General features: G+C 36.6%; 1 protein-coding gene across 2 annotated transcripts; it reads right to left on the minus strand.

The window, feature by feature from the left end:
- Positions 1-232: 232 nt before the first annotated feature.
- plp2b (proteolipid protein 2b) lies at positions 233-13,947 on the minus strand. 2 transcript variants are annotated; one of them, XM_008414366.2, is made up of 5 exons: positions 13,604-13,947; positions 4,312-4,467; positions 4,115-4,213; positions 1,339-1,432; positions 233-822 (listed from the first exon to the last, which is right to left on the minus strand). In XM_008414366.2, the coding sequence occupies exons 1-5, from the start codon at positions 13,700-13,702 to the stop codon at positions 809-811; spliced, it is 462 nt and encodes a 153-aa protein (XP_008412588.1). In that variant the 5' UTR covers positions 13,703-13,947; the 3' UTR covers positions 233-808. The 2 variants fall into 2 exon arrangements, with proteins under 2 accessions (XP_008412588.1, XP_008412589.1); XM_008414367.2 differs by lacking the exon at positions 13,604-13,947 and adding an exon at positions 7,108-7,329.
- Positions 13,948-15,225: the final 1,278 nt, after the last annotated feature.

Raw genomic sequence — 15,225 nt, forward strand, 5'->3', positions numbered from 1 at the left:
TTGATGAAAATCTATTGTAAGTTAGTTTTGTCTTATTTCAAGTGTACTAGGATGTTTTACTAGAAACTAGACCAAAATATTTGGTAAGATTTTCTGTTTTTGTTGTGTTTAATGAGAAGAAACTTTTTTTATTTACAGAAAACAAAAGAAAACATTTTTTGCAGGTAGCCAACCTGTTGAGCCGTYAGCTTAGCTCAAAGTTTTATCTAAGTGAAAATACCAGGAGAGTCAATTGATGTTGGTGACATATTTATTGCTCATGACCTCTTAACAAAACCCCTCATAAAAAAAACAGAGACTGTGCATTATAATAATTAACTGACTGAAAACACTTTAACAAAAAAAAAATATTGACAGCAATGACGAGACGAATATTATTCGGTTTTTAAATAACTCCTAATGTGTCAGTTACTTCTGAAGTCCAAATAACACGATTAATATTTCCTACAGCAGTCCATTACAGTAGAGAAAAGTATTAGAAAAGCTATTTGACACCAAATAGTCTTTTGGTACCTTATTAATGTCAGGTTTCGCTGTTTAGTTGATGGTCTGTCTTGGTCGGAACAAAAACTTTTTTTTTTTCCCGCTGCAGCACACATGCAGACACAGATGTACAGTACAGTGCCTCTCACTTTGGTTCTGTGGTATTCCTCTCAGGCACGGCTCTAAAATACTTCTCATTTGTTCACACCATACAGCTGCAATGATTAAAACTGTGACCTGGTCATTTTACTGTCCATCTCCCCTCACTGAGCCGCTCTTCTCTGTTTTGTGTTCCTGCAGCGTCGATGRCAGATGCATGGACTGTTTAAGCTGCGCTACCTGGAAATTAATGTAGAAAAGTGCATCAGGAAAGTAAGCAYGCTTTATATACCAACAGGAAAAATATATATATACTGCAAGAGGTTCACTGCAAAAACACTAAATATTAACAAATATGTTTGGTCAAGTTTCTAGACCAAACATAKTGTTATACTTGAAATAAGACAAAACTAACTTACAAGTAACTTTTCAGCAAGATATAGAAGCTTGTTTTAAGTAAATGATTSCTTAAAATGTGGGAAAAGCTATCGGTTCCATTGGTAGAAGTTTTTTTTCACTCATTGGAAAAATGTCTTCTTATAAATCATAAAATCTGACAATGGAACTGGAACTTTTTATCAATATTTAAGGATTACTGACTTAAAACAAGCTACTACATCGTTCTGAAAAGTTACTTTTAAGTTAGTTTGGTGTGATTTCTGGACAAAAATGCTTGGTAAGAGTTTGTGTTTTTGCAGTGTTTGTGTCACAGGGGAGATTTTGGATGCATCGGTGAATAAACACTTGTGTTCCTACCAGAACCTCCAGTTTGCGACCTGGCACTCTTGATTTGCAGGTAGATGGTGTACGTGTCATATGCAAACAGGAGGCCCGCGAGCAAGCCRAACACCTGAGAAATACAGAAAAACAAGAACTTTATTAACATTAWAACAAAAGCCATTGTCAGGGTTTCGGGTCGTTTTGGATTCCAGTTGATTTCTTTATCTGTATTTGCTTTAAATATTCTTTTAAAAAGATCAACCTTGTTTCCTTTGAGCTTTAGTTCAGTCCGCTCAGGCATTTTAGTTTGATTACGTGTCGATTAAGATTAATGGCAAACTGTTTGAGTTTTTATTTTAAATTATTTAMATCCCTTTCTCCTGTTACTTCTCTGTTCATGTCAGACTGCAAAATAAGCACCATCAGACATTTTCAAAGAACAAACTTCCCATTGGGTTCATAGAAAGAGCCACCACGTGTTCAAATGGCCTAACACGAGCAAAACAGCTCAATTATTTCGGTTTTTATTTACCAGGTGTTATTTCGGTTGAGACATTATGGCTTAATTAACATAAACAAACATTGTTGTTGTTTTTTTTTACATTTTCTTATATTTTCAGAAGAAAGATTCCAGYAATGATGGTTCTTTTTTCTATTTCATGCCCAAAAGAAGCAAAAAAGAAAAGATGCTTTCCACACTTGCATTAATTTATTTTAATTCCCATGTTGTACACATGCTAAGCTGTAACTTAGTTGTTCTGTTGCAACCTGATCGGATGCAGATGGTTGTAACCTCGTGTTGCAACCCGGCCAGAGATCCACAGCACAGAGGAAGGATGTGGTTAAGAAAAGGGAAGCTCGCTTTATTTTGAAATCCAACAACAATAATATCTGAATTTAGTCGGAAATTAGCAGTACTGCTGCAACGCTCAAAAAACATTTGAAACATTTTATTCCCTGTTGCTCCTGTAAAATCTTGCCYGTTAGGTTTAAAGTATCTTTTGTGATTATTATTTTTTGCCTGGGGTTCGCAGTGAGAAGGAACAAGTCGATACAAGGTTTTGAATTCAGACTTTTTTCTACTTCTGTGCTTTTCCACACTTTTCCCACTATACAAAGGGTGTCAAAAATGCGGCTTGGGGGCCATTAGCGACCCTTTGAATAATTTTGTGTGGCCCCCTGACCACAAATTTTGTATTTTTAAATCATTTTTGAAGAGGGAGGTTTTCATTTACTAATTTAAATATCTTCTTAAATGGAAACAGGTGTGAAAAGCATTTTCTTTCATTAGCCATGTTTTTTTGCTCTCTTTTTAATATCAATGTATGCACAGTCACAAACGCTCAGTGACTATTTACTGAAAAACAGACTCATATACTAAACTTGTCTAAATATGGCAGGTTTTCAAACAAAGAACCAACAAAAACATTCAACCCATCCAATGCCTTTATGTTACAGAAAATATCTGAGGCCTTTTTGGGAACTACAATAATTTATTCTTTTCCATTTTGTTTCAGAAAATCAATGAATACTTAGTTCATTGTTTGGCAGCTAGAATACAGAGAAAGTAATTCACAATAAAATTATTTGGGGATTTTTATTTCAGGGAGAAGAAAAAGTCCCATCTTCGGCATGTGGTGCAAAATGTTTTGACTATATGTCATGGTCTGCACTCTACTCTTCAAGGTGTGCAAACAAAGGTTATGGCAGTTAAACTAACAAAATAACAAAAACTCAAATTGAGAAAATATTTTCATCAACTGAAATAAATAAAACCAGTAATTAATAAYGAAAACTGTAACTAAATGGAACTATATTGTGTGTTTATAAAACCAACTAAAACATGCTGGCATTATATTCTTCACTTTCTTGTTAATGAATCTATTTATTAACCTTTCAAACTGATATGAAATTAATTAGACTTTTTCYCCAGGCAAGCAATTTACGTCAGCCCTTGGCAAATTACAATTYTCCATTTTCTTCCTGGCGACACTTATGCTAGTCCGCAAAACGGCGACAACAAAAGTTGGGAGGAAACAACAGAGTTAATCTACAATAATTGGTTACATKTTTTGAAATGTAACCAATTATGTAACACTGTTGAGCGTTCACTACATCAGTGGTTCCCAACCCTGGCCCTCAAGGCACACTGGCCTGCATGTTTTAGGTATTTCCTTGCTTCAGCCCAGCTGATTTCAATCGATGACTGATTAAAAGGTGTTTCCTGAACTGCAATSTGTTGAATCAGGCMCATTAAATCAGGGAAACCTTTAAAACATCTACATGTTTTAGAGTGTGCCTTAAGGACCAGGGTTGGGAAACACTGCATTACATTATCACAATACTTTGACCTTTTTTAATTCTATACCTAAAAATTTACCAAAATATGAAAAAACTAAAACTAACTATTAGAAACTAGCAAACAGACGCTAAAAACTAAATAAAACTAAATGAATTAGACCAACAAAAAGTTACAACAAAACTATAACGACAACCTCAAAACCATTATGACCCTGGTGCCAACATTCAGTTTATCACACWGATAAAACCTTTCAAATAAAACCTGATAAAGCCTTTAGAAAATAACTACAGTTATCTTGAACAGGAAGGAAATGTGGGATGTTATCAGATTCTAAGAATTAGTGAATTGTGACAAATAGCTGCACCGTGCCATGGTAAACAGAACATGTTTTTTTCTGCACATCTCCCTAGAAACAAGTCGCATGGTAAACGGTCGTCAGAAACAAACAGTGAAACCCAGAATCAGGAGTTTCTGGGTTTCTGGGAGCAGACGAGAGACRAGCGAACTGACCCCGCCTGCGATGAGYGCTCCGTCCCCGGCTCCTCTGATGACGCAGATGAGCGACGTGATGAGGTAAACTAGAGTGCCAGTAAATGCACGGATAAAGTCCTGCAGGAAAAAAAAGAGAGAAATAAATCAGAACATAATGCATTGAGCAACACGCTGGAGAATTTCTTTTAAAAYGCTTTTGCTCACGAAGAACTTACACTCCAGACCCAGCTGACGGCTGTAAACTGCTGGTCCAGGTTCATCATGAAGACGCAGAAGAACACGATAGCAAAGCACATCTCGCAGATGGCAACAGCAGTGTAGCCGCCATACCAGGACGAAGCATAGCAGATGAGGATTATCAGACTGAGAACCTGGGAAAACAAGAAAGCACACACAAAAAAAAACTCTTCAGTGAGACAGTGACTTAAAGTTTAACCTTCTCCGAGCGTCTGCAACAAGCAGACAGATTTACAGTAAGGGGTCGTTCCCTCAGCAATTTTCCGTTATGTGGAAAAAAACCCATCTGCATGCATTCTTCTCAGATCAGCAAAATGCTGCCAGTGCACACAAATCATAAACTCAAAGCCTGCAGCCCATTATAGGTCTGTTTTCTATAATGTGGCTCAAAATGTGAGGGCAAACGCAATCACACATCCAAACAAATTCCTTCAAGAATCTGTGGCATAAAAACTGAAAGACGACCTGTAATCGCTGCGAGATGAAACATTTTGTACAAATAYATGTATCAACCTTTAAAAAGAAAGAAACATATGKGTATATCTGACCGCACTGAAAAAAAAMCCACAATATCTTATCAGGTATTTTTGCTTCAGTTTCTACTGAAAATGTTAGTACACTTCAAATAAARGAAAGCTAACTTACAAGAAACTTTTCAACAAGATGTGAGCTYATTTTAAATCAATAATTCCTTAATTTCCTTAATGTTGATGAAAAAGTACTCGTCCCACTGGCAGATTAAACTTCACTTGGAGATAATCTGCCAGTTGAACTAGTACTTTTTCCATCAGTATTGAGAAAATAAGAAATTATTATCTTAAAACCAGCTTATATAGCTTATTGACAGGTTATCTATAAGTTAGTTTTGTTTTAGTTCTACTGTACTAAGAAAATGTACCTAAAATACTTGGTTGTTTTTGTGTTTTTGCACTGTGAACTTGAAAATGTCATGTCATAGTTGCATATTAAAAGTCAGTTTCTTCTCCTTTCAGAAGGTGTTGAGTTCGGACAGCTGTTGTGAAAATATTGAWACAAATTTAAATGCATTTTGTTAGAAGTGAAGGTATTTTTTACTATTTTTGCCGCTCTGCTCATTTCGCTGAAAGAAAAAAAATGAAGCAAATATCGAGACAAAAAGATCTTAGATGTCTGCTATCTGGATTTCTCATTAACATCCAGTACCTTTTAAAGTTTGCAACAAATGAAATGCGTTCTTCTGAAAAAATAAAAATAAATAAAACCGCACTGTTTTAATGTTATTTGCATTTTTTTTTAAATTAACAACAAAACACCTGTCTTTTCCTTCATACCAATGTGCTGGAGCTCCGCTTGGGTCACTAGGTAACAGGCGGAACTTTGCTGGGGTTGCTAGGTAACGGAGCGTCGCTGGGGTTACTAGGTGAGGGCCAGTGTCCTTTACATTGCAGAGGTCTATTTTACAAATACTAAAAGMATTAGTTTATACATAATTCCAAAAAGTCTGAACCGGAAGTGATATGCGCCACCTTAATAGGAGAATGTATAACGGACACATGGCTTGGAGACCAACGAAAAGAAAACACGAGGACACTCTTGACCAATCTGCGAGAGAAAGATCCATGAACAAAATGGCTGCTGCCGGGATCGACTCATATGAGACGGAGGAGGAAAATGAGGACAAACTGCCTCCGATCTCATTTTGTGATACTGTTCACTACTTGGTGAACATGAAGAGTGTTTACATCATGGAGGAGCTTCGCCTGAAATCTGTGGACGCATACAATCAATGTTTAAAAGGATTTGTAAAGGACATACGASCTCTTTAATAACAAGGTTCTGGTTCTGGCAGAGTAAGTACACATAGGCTACATGTCCGTCTTAGCTAGCGGATAAGAATTAGCTAAGCTAATTTTGCTAGTTCAACAGTAAGTACTACAGTAAACATCCCTTTAGAAGTTATATCTATTTTAGTATTACACAGAGGTGGGTRGAGTACTCAAAAATTGTAATCGAGTAATAGTTGTAATACTTATTTTGTTCAWAAGTTAGGAACGAAGCAAGAGCTGTAGCTTGTGGGCTGTTTATTGTTGTCATAGCAACTGGCTGYTAAGGTGGCTGTCAGTTACAAAGTTCATGGAGGTGTGAACTTTGTAACTGACCAAGTTCACACCTTTGTCAGTTACAGAGTTCTGTAACTGACAAAGTTACATAACTTATTTAGTCTTTTGACAAAATACTTAGTCCTCAGTATTTTGGCAATACTGAGTTCTCAGTATTGCCAAAAGATGAGTGGATTTTTTTTTTTTTTTTTTAAATGCTTGGATTGTTTTTAGAAGCAGAYCCAAATGTAAGTATAAAACATGCCAAATGTAAACTTGTTCTATTGAAGGATCAGTAAGTAGAGTTTAATACCATCTAGAGGTAAAATTGCAAACTACAACAATAAAATGTCTCCAGYCCTCSAGYTAGGACTAAAAGCTTGTCTTACACATTACACGATTTTATTCTAAGGCATAGACAGCTTGGCCAACAGTGTCAAATCACTGCAGTCTACATGATACAGGCATGACCTAACTGAGCAGACACTAGGCTCACATCTGTCACTACTACCTCACATGCCGCCCACAGGCAGCCAGCCAGCAGCTCAGAGGCATCAGAAGTTCATGCGTTTCAGGGACTGGCACAGGCTGCCTCTGTAGGGCAGCGAAGAGGCCGAGGCCAAACCATATCGCACAAAAGGAGCTCTATCCGGGACAGAGCCGGCTGAAGAGGCCGTCATACAGAAAAACACCCACCATACCACACAGAGGACTCCCCGAGAACAAAACCAGCCTCTGAGTTGTTGACACCTTCATGTTGAGCTGCACAGGCTGGGGTCTGTCCGCAGCGTTTCAGGATCTCAGCCGGAGTACACTGGCATCAGTGTAATAATGAGCTGCTCGTTTTAAACTGACTACARGGAAATTATTGCAAACTTTTGGCTAATTATAGTGAGCCGCAACACGAGCCCCAAGAGCTCAGCCCATGCATGGTGCGGATACCAACCAAACAGCAACAGTTGCTATGGAAGCCGCCTTTATTTTGAAGCACTTTTTTTTTTTCCCCCAAGCACAAAGGAAAGTGGAAATAGTGAGAGTAAAATCATGAGGGAAGTTTTATATCATCACTCTTTGAGCAAATTCTGACTTATTACCACACGTCTTATTTTCTAAATTCATAGGAATAAAACTAARCAGGCACCTTAAATTGCATGTGTTGTCATATTTTAGAGGCAAAAAGCTTAAAATCTTGAAARTATAAAAGATAAATGAATGTAAATTGGTCTCGCTATTGATTTTCAAACAGGATAAGTCATTGTTGAGCCACAAATCTCAAAGAATTTTACTCTCTACCTTGTTTTCTTAATKATCAAGTTTTTAAATGGCAATGTGTTGAATTGATGGTGTAGCAGCAAATATTTTAGAATATATATGCAGGAAATATGAATGGGCTCCATGGAAACCACCACAGAGTGGGTGGAGGGACATTTCTGCAACAGTCTCTCTGCTGGAAACACTTTTTGCTCCAGGATTTTTAACTCGACTGTAAGCAAAATCCCAAAGCCAAGGGAATAAAACAAGAGTTTATGCCAAGGAAACGACTGATAGCTGAACAGGAAGTCAACAGCCAGACCGTTGAAGGGACTGCAGCCGCTRTGACATTTAGCAGGAAAAAGATTTTTGGATTTATAGATAGTTAGATGGAGAAGTAATTATTTTTTAAATATATTTGAGCTTAAGAAATGAGAGTGTGGCTGAAACGATTAATCAGATTAATCGTGGTTAATCGATTACTCAAATAATCGTCAACTAATTTAGTAATTGATTAATCGTTAGCTGGAGTACACGGACTCAAAATTAGGACATTTGCTGAAAGGACAACATACTCCCGAAAAGCGACATATTCCTAGATTAATCAAAAAATGAATCAATAGAGTAACCCTACACTGCAATTGTATTATCCTTTGTTTCAGATGATCAAACATTCAACTTTATTGCATTTTAGGCAAGGAAATGTTCATTATTCTATTTATTTGTATTCTTTATATTTTGTATAAGAAACACTGAAGTAGTTAAAATGTGCAGAAAGTGCCAATTTAAGCAATTTAAATATTTTTTTAAGTGTTTTTTTTCAGCATTGCATATTTTTATCATTTTCACTTATGTATTGAACAGTTAAAAATGACAAAATAAATAAATACATAAATGTTTTTCTCTAAATTTCTTTTTCCAATTAACCATCAGAATAATCAATAGAATAATCGATTACTAAAATAATTAATCGCAGTCTTAAAGGAGAGTATTTTAGCATCGTCTCAGTTTCATTAGTATCATAAAACATAAACTTGGTGAGAGCTGTTTGGAAAAATATAAATACAGACACATACCCATCACAGTAACAATGCTGGTCAGAATAGGAGCACAAATTACATCTATGCCGACAAATCTTTTAGAATTTATATTTCAAGTTTTGTGAACAATTGCATGTAGATCAGGTTCACCATAGATAATTTCTTTTAAGTCTCTCCGTAGGGTGCTGGTTTGTTGAGTCTCCAAACTGCTCAGATAGCCATATAATCCCTCATTTTATAACCTCAAATTTGAACTGGGCACTTTTCTGTCACCACTTTTCTCTTGGATGGGCATTGTTTTAGTTACTGATGAAGTTTGGCGTTTCAAAACACAATATCTGAGTTTTTTTCAGGCTTCAATTTAGCTTTTGGAAAAAAAATACGTCTGTTGTGAGCTACAAGTCTAAACAGACCTGGAAAAGATGGGCTTTAGAAATGTACATACCCTTTAATCCTGATCTTTTYAACGTTAAGGTTCAGATGGGTCATTCCAGCTCATCTTTGCGGAGACATGATGAAGAAAATGTGCACTCCCTTACAGTTGGTGTGTGACTTGCACATTAACTTGCAATTCAAACATGTTCCAACACAATCATCATGACTAACAGGCGGAGAAGTCACTCYATGTGAAATAAACGATTAGATCTTCACATTTCCCAATTTTACACCAGTATTTCCAGCAACTGATACCAAGAGGCTCATTTCCGTCCAAACTGAAACTCCCCATAGTTAGCAGTAAAATATACTCCTTCCTGTTTTTGTCCTGGGGAGTTCTGGGAGCTGTGAATGTTTTCTAAGCTATTTCAGAAATCCTGCCTGATGGAGGATTTCTCTGCCTGAAGTCATCCTTGAATGGAGCGGCAGCCGAGATCCGGGTTAAACGCTTCATGGATTCCTTGTTCCGAGGCCTAATCGTCACACCAGTCTGGAGTTTCCATTACTACCTCATGAAAAAAAACAAAAAAAAAAAGAAATGGAGGGGAAACTTTTACAGTGGGTGGAGTTCAGAGAGGCCGTCTTTAAAATTAGCTTGTTCCGTTTGGGACAGCAGACCCTTTTTCCAGGGAGGCACAGACTGAGGGTTTTTCTTGCTTTCAAAAAACGCAGTTTTACATTTACTTAGCTTTAGGTGCTAGCTAACAACAGTAGAAGTTATTTTCTACTGTAAATAACTTCCGTTTACTAAAATGATTTTCTAGTAAACCAATATTACAATGGCCTAAGGCATAAGCAAAGTTTACAGCTGCTGAATATCCTCCTAATTCACACCGGACATTTTGTCCATCACACATGCTAATTTGATCTAAACTTAATTTGAAAGCCTTTTAATTTCAAATTGTGTCTCAGATGAAAAAAAACAACACAAGGAAATCTTAACATTTTGTAAATAAATTAGCAGATATTAGTCTTTTTCAATGATTGTTTGTGAACACAACATTAAAGGTGACCCATTATGCTTCCTTGAACTGGTTAGGACAGATCTAACGACAATACAAAGCACAAAATGAATCTGAGAAAATGAGATTTTAGTCAACAAGAATATAGCAAGTTGTTTCTGGATGGTAAGTCAACAACAAAACACTTTTCTTTTCCAGCAGCCATCACACAGCGGTAAAACCAGCTGAAAAATGAGCTGAAACTCAGCTTAGGTTGCTAGGTAACGGGCTGGGCTTCACTGCAGTTGCTAGGTAACGGGCTGGGCTTCACTACGGTTGCTAGGTGAGGGGCAGAATCTGCTGATTTGTGACGTTACATTCAGAACGTTTTTGAAATGGCTCATTTACCAGACATTAAAACACATTAATTTATTGATAAAAAAAAAAAAAAAAACTACTGGGTGTATTTTTTTTAGAAGCATTGATTTTTAGAAGCCTCTCACTCTTAAAATAAGCAATAGAAAATATACATCACATAACATGACGTTGCTGAACAGGCTTTAACATCTGGCCATAGCTTAACTACTTTATTACTTTTCACATTTACACATGTTTTTTCTTCAACTTAGACACAGCTCTTAGGGCTAACTACACAAAACTGTGTCAACAATTGAATAAAAAATGCACTGTTTACCTAAAGAACAAGGAAACTAGAAGAACTATCACTTCTGATCAGGTTTATGTTTTGTTAATACACTGATATTATTCTCTGAGCACAATAAAACTTTATCGGAAACTGTAAAAACTAAACAGTGAAGACCTCCTCCAATTCGCGATTCAGAAGTCACGGACTTACCTGGACACAAATTGCTCTATGGAACGTGATTTTGAATTATTCATGGATTTTTTTTTAATATTCTAGAGAAAATGCAGCTTAGAAAGTGGAAATACCCTTTAGTGACTGTGGCTGATACAGTATTGACTGGCTTTAATAAAGCAGCTAATCAAGGAGTGACATAGCTGCTTCTTCAGATGGTTTTCACTGAGTGAATTAATGCATGTTACAGTATATTTGGTGTCTGAACTATAAAAAAGGCTGTTTTTATAAGCACTTTGTCAGGAGGGAGTCTCGAGTACTCATTCCAGTCCAGTTTTTAATCACCCATGATTCCTAACTCCCACGAACTCAACAGCATCAAAAGAGTGAGACTCTGAAGACGTTTGCAGTTACGACACAGAAATATACTGTAAAAAATAGAAACGCAAATTTTAGATAAGAATCCACTGAACCAGCAAGTGTGTTTAAATATATAAAGAAGTTACGGTAATCTCAACAACAGTAAATACAGAACCTACGCAAATAATGGAGGTCAAAGGGACTCACACCACTATGAAATGCAAACAAACGCATTCATGCAAAGAAAAAAAAAAAACGGTGGTTAAGTACAGAAATAAAACAACATTCCCTGACAGGAAGTGGCTGCTTTTTGCCATGACTACAGATTTCTTTTCAGGTGTTGCTTGAGTTGCTCCATTCTCACTGTTGTGGTTACGAATCTGCTAGTTAACCAAAGCAAGATGTGCAAAGATATAATTTGTTTAAAGGTACGTGATGTGCATTGCCTATTTATACTGTTCATATTTAAAGAAAAGAAGAAAAATATGGGATGACATCAGGTATATTAAGATTTTATAAAGTTACAGCAGCATTTTTTATCTTGTTTATCCCAGTTTAGCATTAGTTTAATGAGTAGCTTCTTCGCACAGCCAGTCAGCTGGATCAAAGGAGGAGGATAAACTTTTTCCTTTTCTAAATTTGGTCACACTTTCACACTATTTCTGTATAAACATGTCACTCTCATTAACATCAAGCTGTTTTAAAACTACAGCTGGCTAGCAACGAGATGCCCAACAAATAACAAGCTAATCTGTTTCTCCACGAAGAGCAGAACAGAAAAAAATTATATTCTGCACAATAAGTGCAATAAAAACACTGCTGAACCTGTTTGCTTGAATGAAGTAATAGACAACTGCTGCTGTTGGAACAATTATGATTTAGTTTTAATCAATAAAAACAATTACATCATCGTTTTATCCCATGAGACCAGTATAAGCCAATCCCGCAGCATGATTGTGCCACCACCAGGACGACTTTCTCTTATGTGTAAGAGAAAGTCGACTTTCTCTTACACATAAACTGCAAAAACAAAATTTAACAAAGTATTTTGTCTAGTTTCAAGTGCAAATATCTTAGTAAACTTGAAATAAGACCAAACATATGTAGGAGCTTATTTTCAGTAAATAATTTTTTAATCGTGGATTATTAATGGAAAAACTACGTTCCTTTAAATCAAACCTCCAGTTTAGAGTCACTTTTGAACAATAATAAATGGAAAAATGACCAATATTTGATGTATATTGAAGATGTTTGACAAAAAGTGATGTTTGTTACTGATTTCTCAATTGATGACTGTATGTGATGTTTAGCTGAAATGTGCTATACAAGTAAACTTTCTTAATTAATTAAAACTACTACAGTAGTTCTATTGGAAGATTATTTCACTTATAACTTGGGAAAAATGCCTTCTTATAAGTGAAATAATCAGCTACGGCTGTTTTTTCAATATTTAGGAATTACTCAAAACAAGCTCCAATATCCTGCTGAAAAGTTATTTGTAAGTTAGTTTTATCTTATTTTTAGTGAACTAAGATATTTGCTGTAGAAATTAAACCAAAGATACTTGATGTAAGTTCAAAGGGGTCTGAATACCTTTGCAGAACACATAATTAAATGCTAAAAAACAAAATTTTACCAATTATTCTTGGCCTAGTGTTTGGTGAAAATATCTTAGTAAACTTGAAATAAGTCAAAACTAACTTGAAGTAACTTCTCAGCAAAATATAGGAGCTTGTTTTAGATCAATAAAGCTTTAATATTGATTAAAAAAGCACTAGTTCCTGATTATTTTGCTTATACCATGTGAAATAATCGTTTCCACCAATATTAAGGAATTATTGACTCAAATCGAGCTCCTACCATTCTGCTAAGATATTTGCAGCAGAAACTAAACCAAAACTACTTTATCAGATCTTGTGTTTTTGCAGTGTACCSTTCCAACGTTATGCTATTATTTGACCCTTTGAAGAATCTAAATTAATGACCCACCACAACATTTAATTTCCTTTTGTGATTAATAAAGTATTTGTGAATTGAATTTAATTTTCCTCAGCATTTAGCTCTTTAGTGTCAAATGTGCCTTTGACAGGTGGAAACCCTTTATTTCCGTCCCTCAACCTTCAACTCCCCCACAAACCACATGCATTTCTCAACCCTTCTGCCCTCACTCACATCGATCATCGATCACTCAGATCTGCTTCTCCTTCAGCCTGAAAATCAGTACCAACATTAACTCTTAATAACCCATTAAATATTAATTGGTTGCAGCAGCCACACGTGATTTGTAAAAACGTACCACAGCCAGCTTTATGAGCTTAAGAGTCACTTTGTTTCCACTGTAAACTCACAATTTCTGCAGCGAGGATGGTGCCTTTCTGGGTCCGCACGTAACTTTTCAGCTTCTCCACGACGCCCGCAGAGGAATTCTCGGTTGTATCAGCAGCCATCCTGGGAGAGAAAATAGCGGGGAGGCCTTGAAGTAGCTTCCCTCTAGTAAAAGAGCGAGTTTGGATGAGCAAAAGTTTTCCTTAGATGAGATATTTCAGGAAAGAGGCAGTTCCCCCAGTGTGGTTGAGTGCAGCTTTCGTTTAAGCAGGTGGAGAGAAGAAAGCAGTCTGACGAAAAAGTCTTGAGAAACAAACTGCCGAGAGTCTGTTAGATCAGGGCGGGGCCAGCGGACTGTATGCAGGGGCGTTGGCGTTTCCCCTGAGTATGGAGCGCCGCTCATGGCAACATGCTACCACATTGTGTTGGAGCCAGATTGTGCAGTCTGGTGACAGAAGTGCATCATCATGCAGCTTCAGCCCGGTGAGGGGCTTTCGCGCTCGCCTCGTAGTCACGCATCTAGCTGGTTTTATATTATTTTATTATAAATTTTAGTATTATTTTTCCGGTTAAACGGTGCACCAAACCACATCAAATACTTTGTCTACTTAGTCAGCCAGAGTTACTGCGCGCGGCTGCGCAGARAGCTYTGAGAAACTCGTCCCTCAAACTTGAGCAACCACAACAGTTTCTGTGATTGTTATTAAAAACTCAACAGACACGAAATGGAAGAGATACCAAAGCCACATTAGCATTGTTGAGCATCTCTGGGCMGTGCAGCGGATTTAACTCATGCAGGGCCGGTCCAAGGCTGTATGGGGCCTTGAGCAGAATTTGACTTAAATTGAATTTGACAGCACCTYTAACARCTTCTGGGTTCGATTGAGTAAAATCTGGGAGAGAGGGAGTAGTTTAATTGGCCAACCTAAAAACAATCAGTTATAATTGCAGTTTACTAATTTATATTTGTAAACAAACAGAGCTCAAACTCAAAAGATTAAACTCACTGAATCAGATTGCTGCTATGGTAACAAACCAATCTAACTATGAATATTGTTCTTTGAACTTTTACAAAGTAAACTTTCCAGCTCCTTAAAATCTTACATTTAAATGTTAAACAATTTAAATAGTTTAATTTATGTATGCTGAAATCATGAAATCAAATTTAGCAGCATTGATCATCTCAATAAACAAAAGCTACATTTTGTGGTCTGTGTTAAAATATCAGCATTTAACACAGTGGCTCCTGAAGGCCGGGGGGCCTTATGGAGCCACTGACTTATTTTGGATTAGACAGAAGAGCAAGTAATTGATATTCATTTTAATTGAATGTTTTGATTAGTTGTTTTTAAGACTAGTTGTGGATTTAAATAGCRTTTCACTGACGCTGTTTTCCCGTAACATATAATTTACCCAGTAACATTTTTACTTTTCCTGTCTACTTAGCATCTTTAATACAAAAACACKGTGGATCACCTCAGCGCCCCGACCACCGGGCGTAGCAAGTTTTCTGGGGGAAACACTGTGTATTATAAATGGACCCAAGTGCACCAGGTGAGAGACGTAGTTAATTTAAGAATATTCAATGAAAAAAACGAATAATCAAACTTTCAAAAATGAAAAAAAAAAWYCMRGGRAMMAAAAA

The sequence above is a fragment of the Poecilia reticulata genome, linkage group LG7 (genome assembly GCF_000633615.1).
Source record: "Poecilia reticulata strain Guanapo linkage group LG7, Guppy_female_1.0+MT, whole genome shotgun sequence".
In the NCBI taxonomy this organism is placed as follows: domain Eukaryota; kingdom Metazoa; phylum Chordata; class Actinopteri; order Cyprinodontiformes; family Poeciliidae; genus Poecilia; species Poecilia reticulata.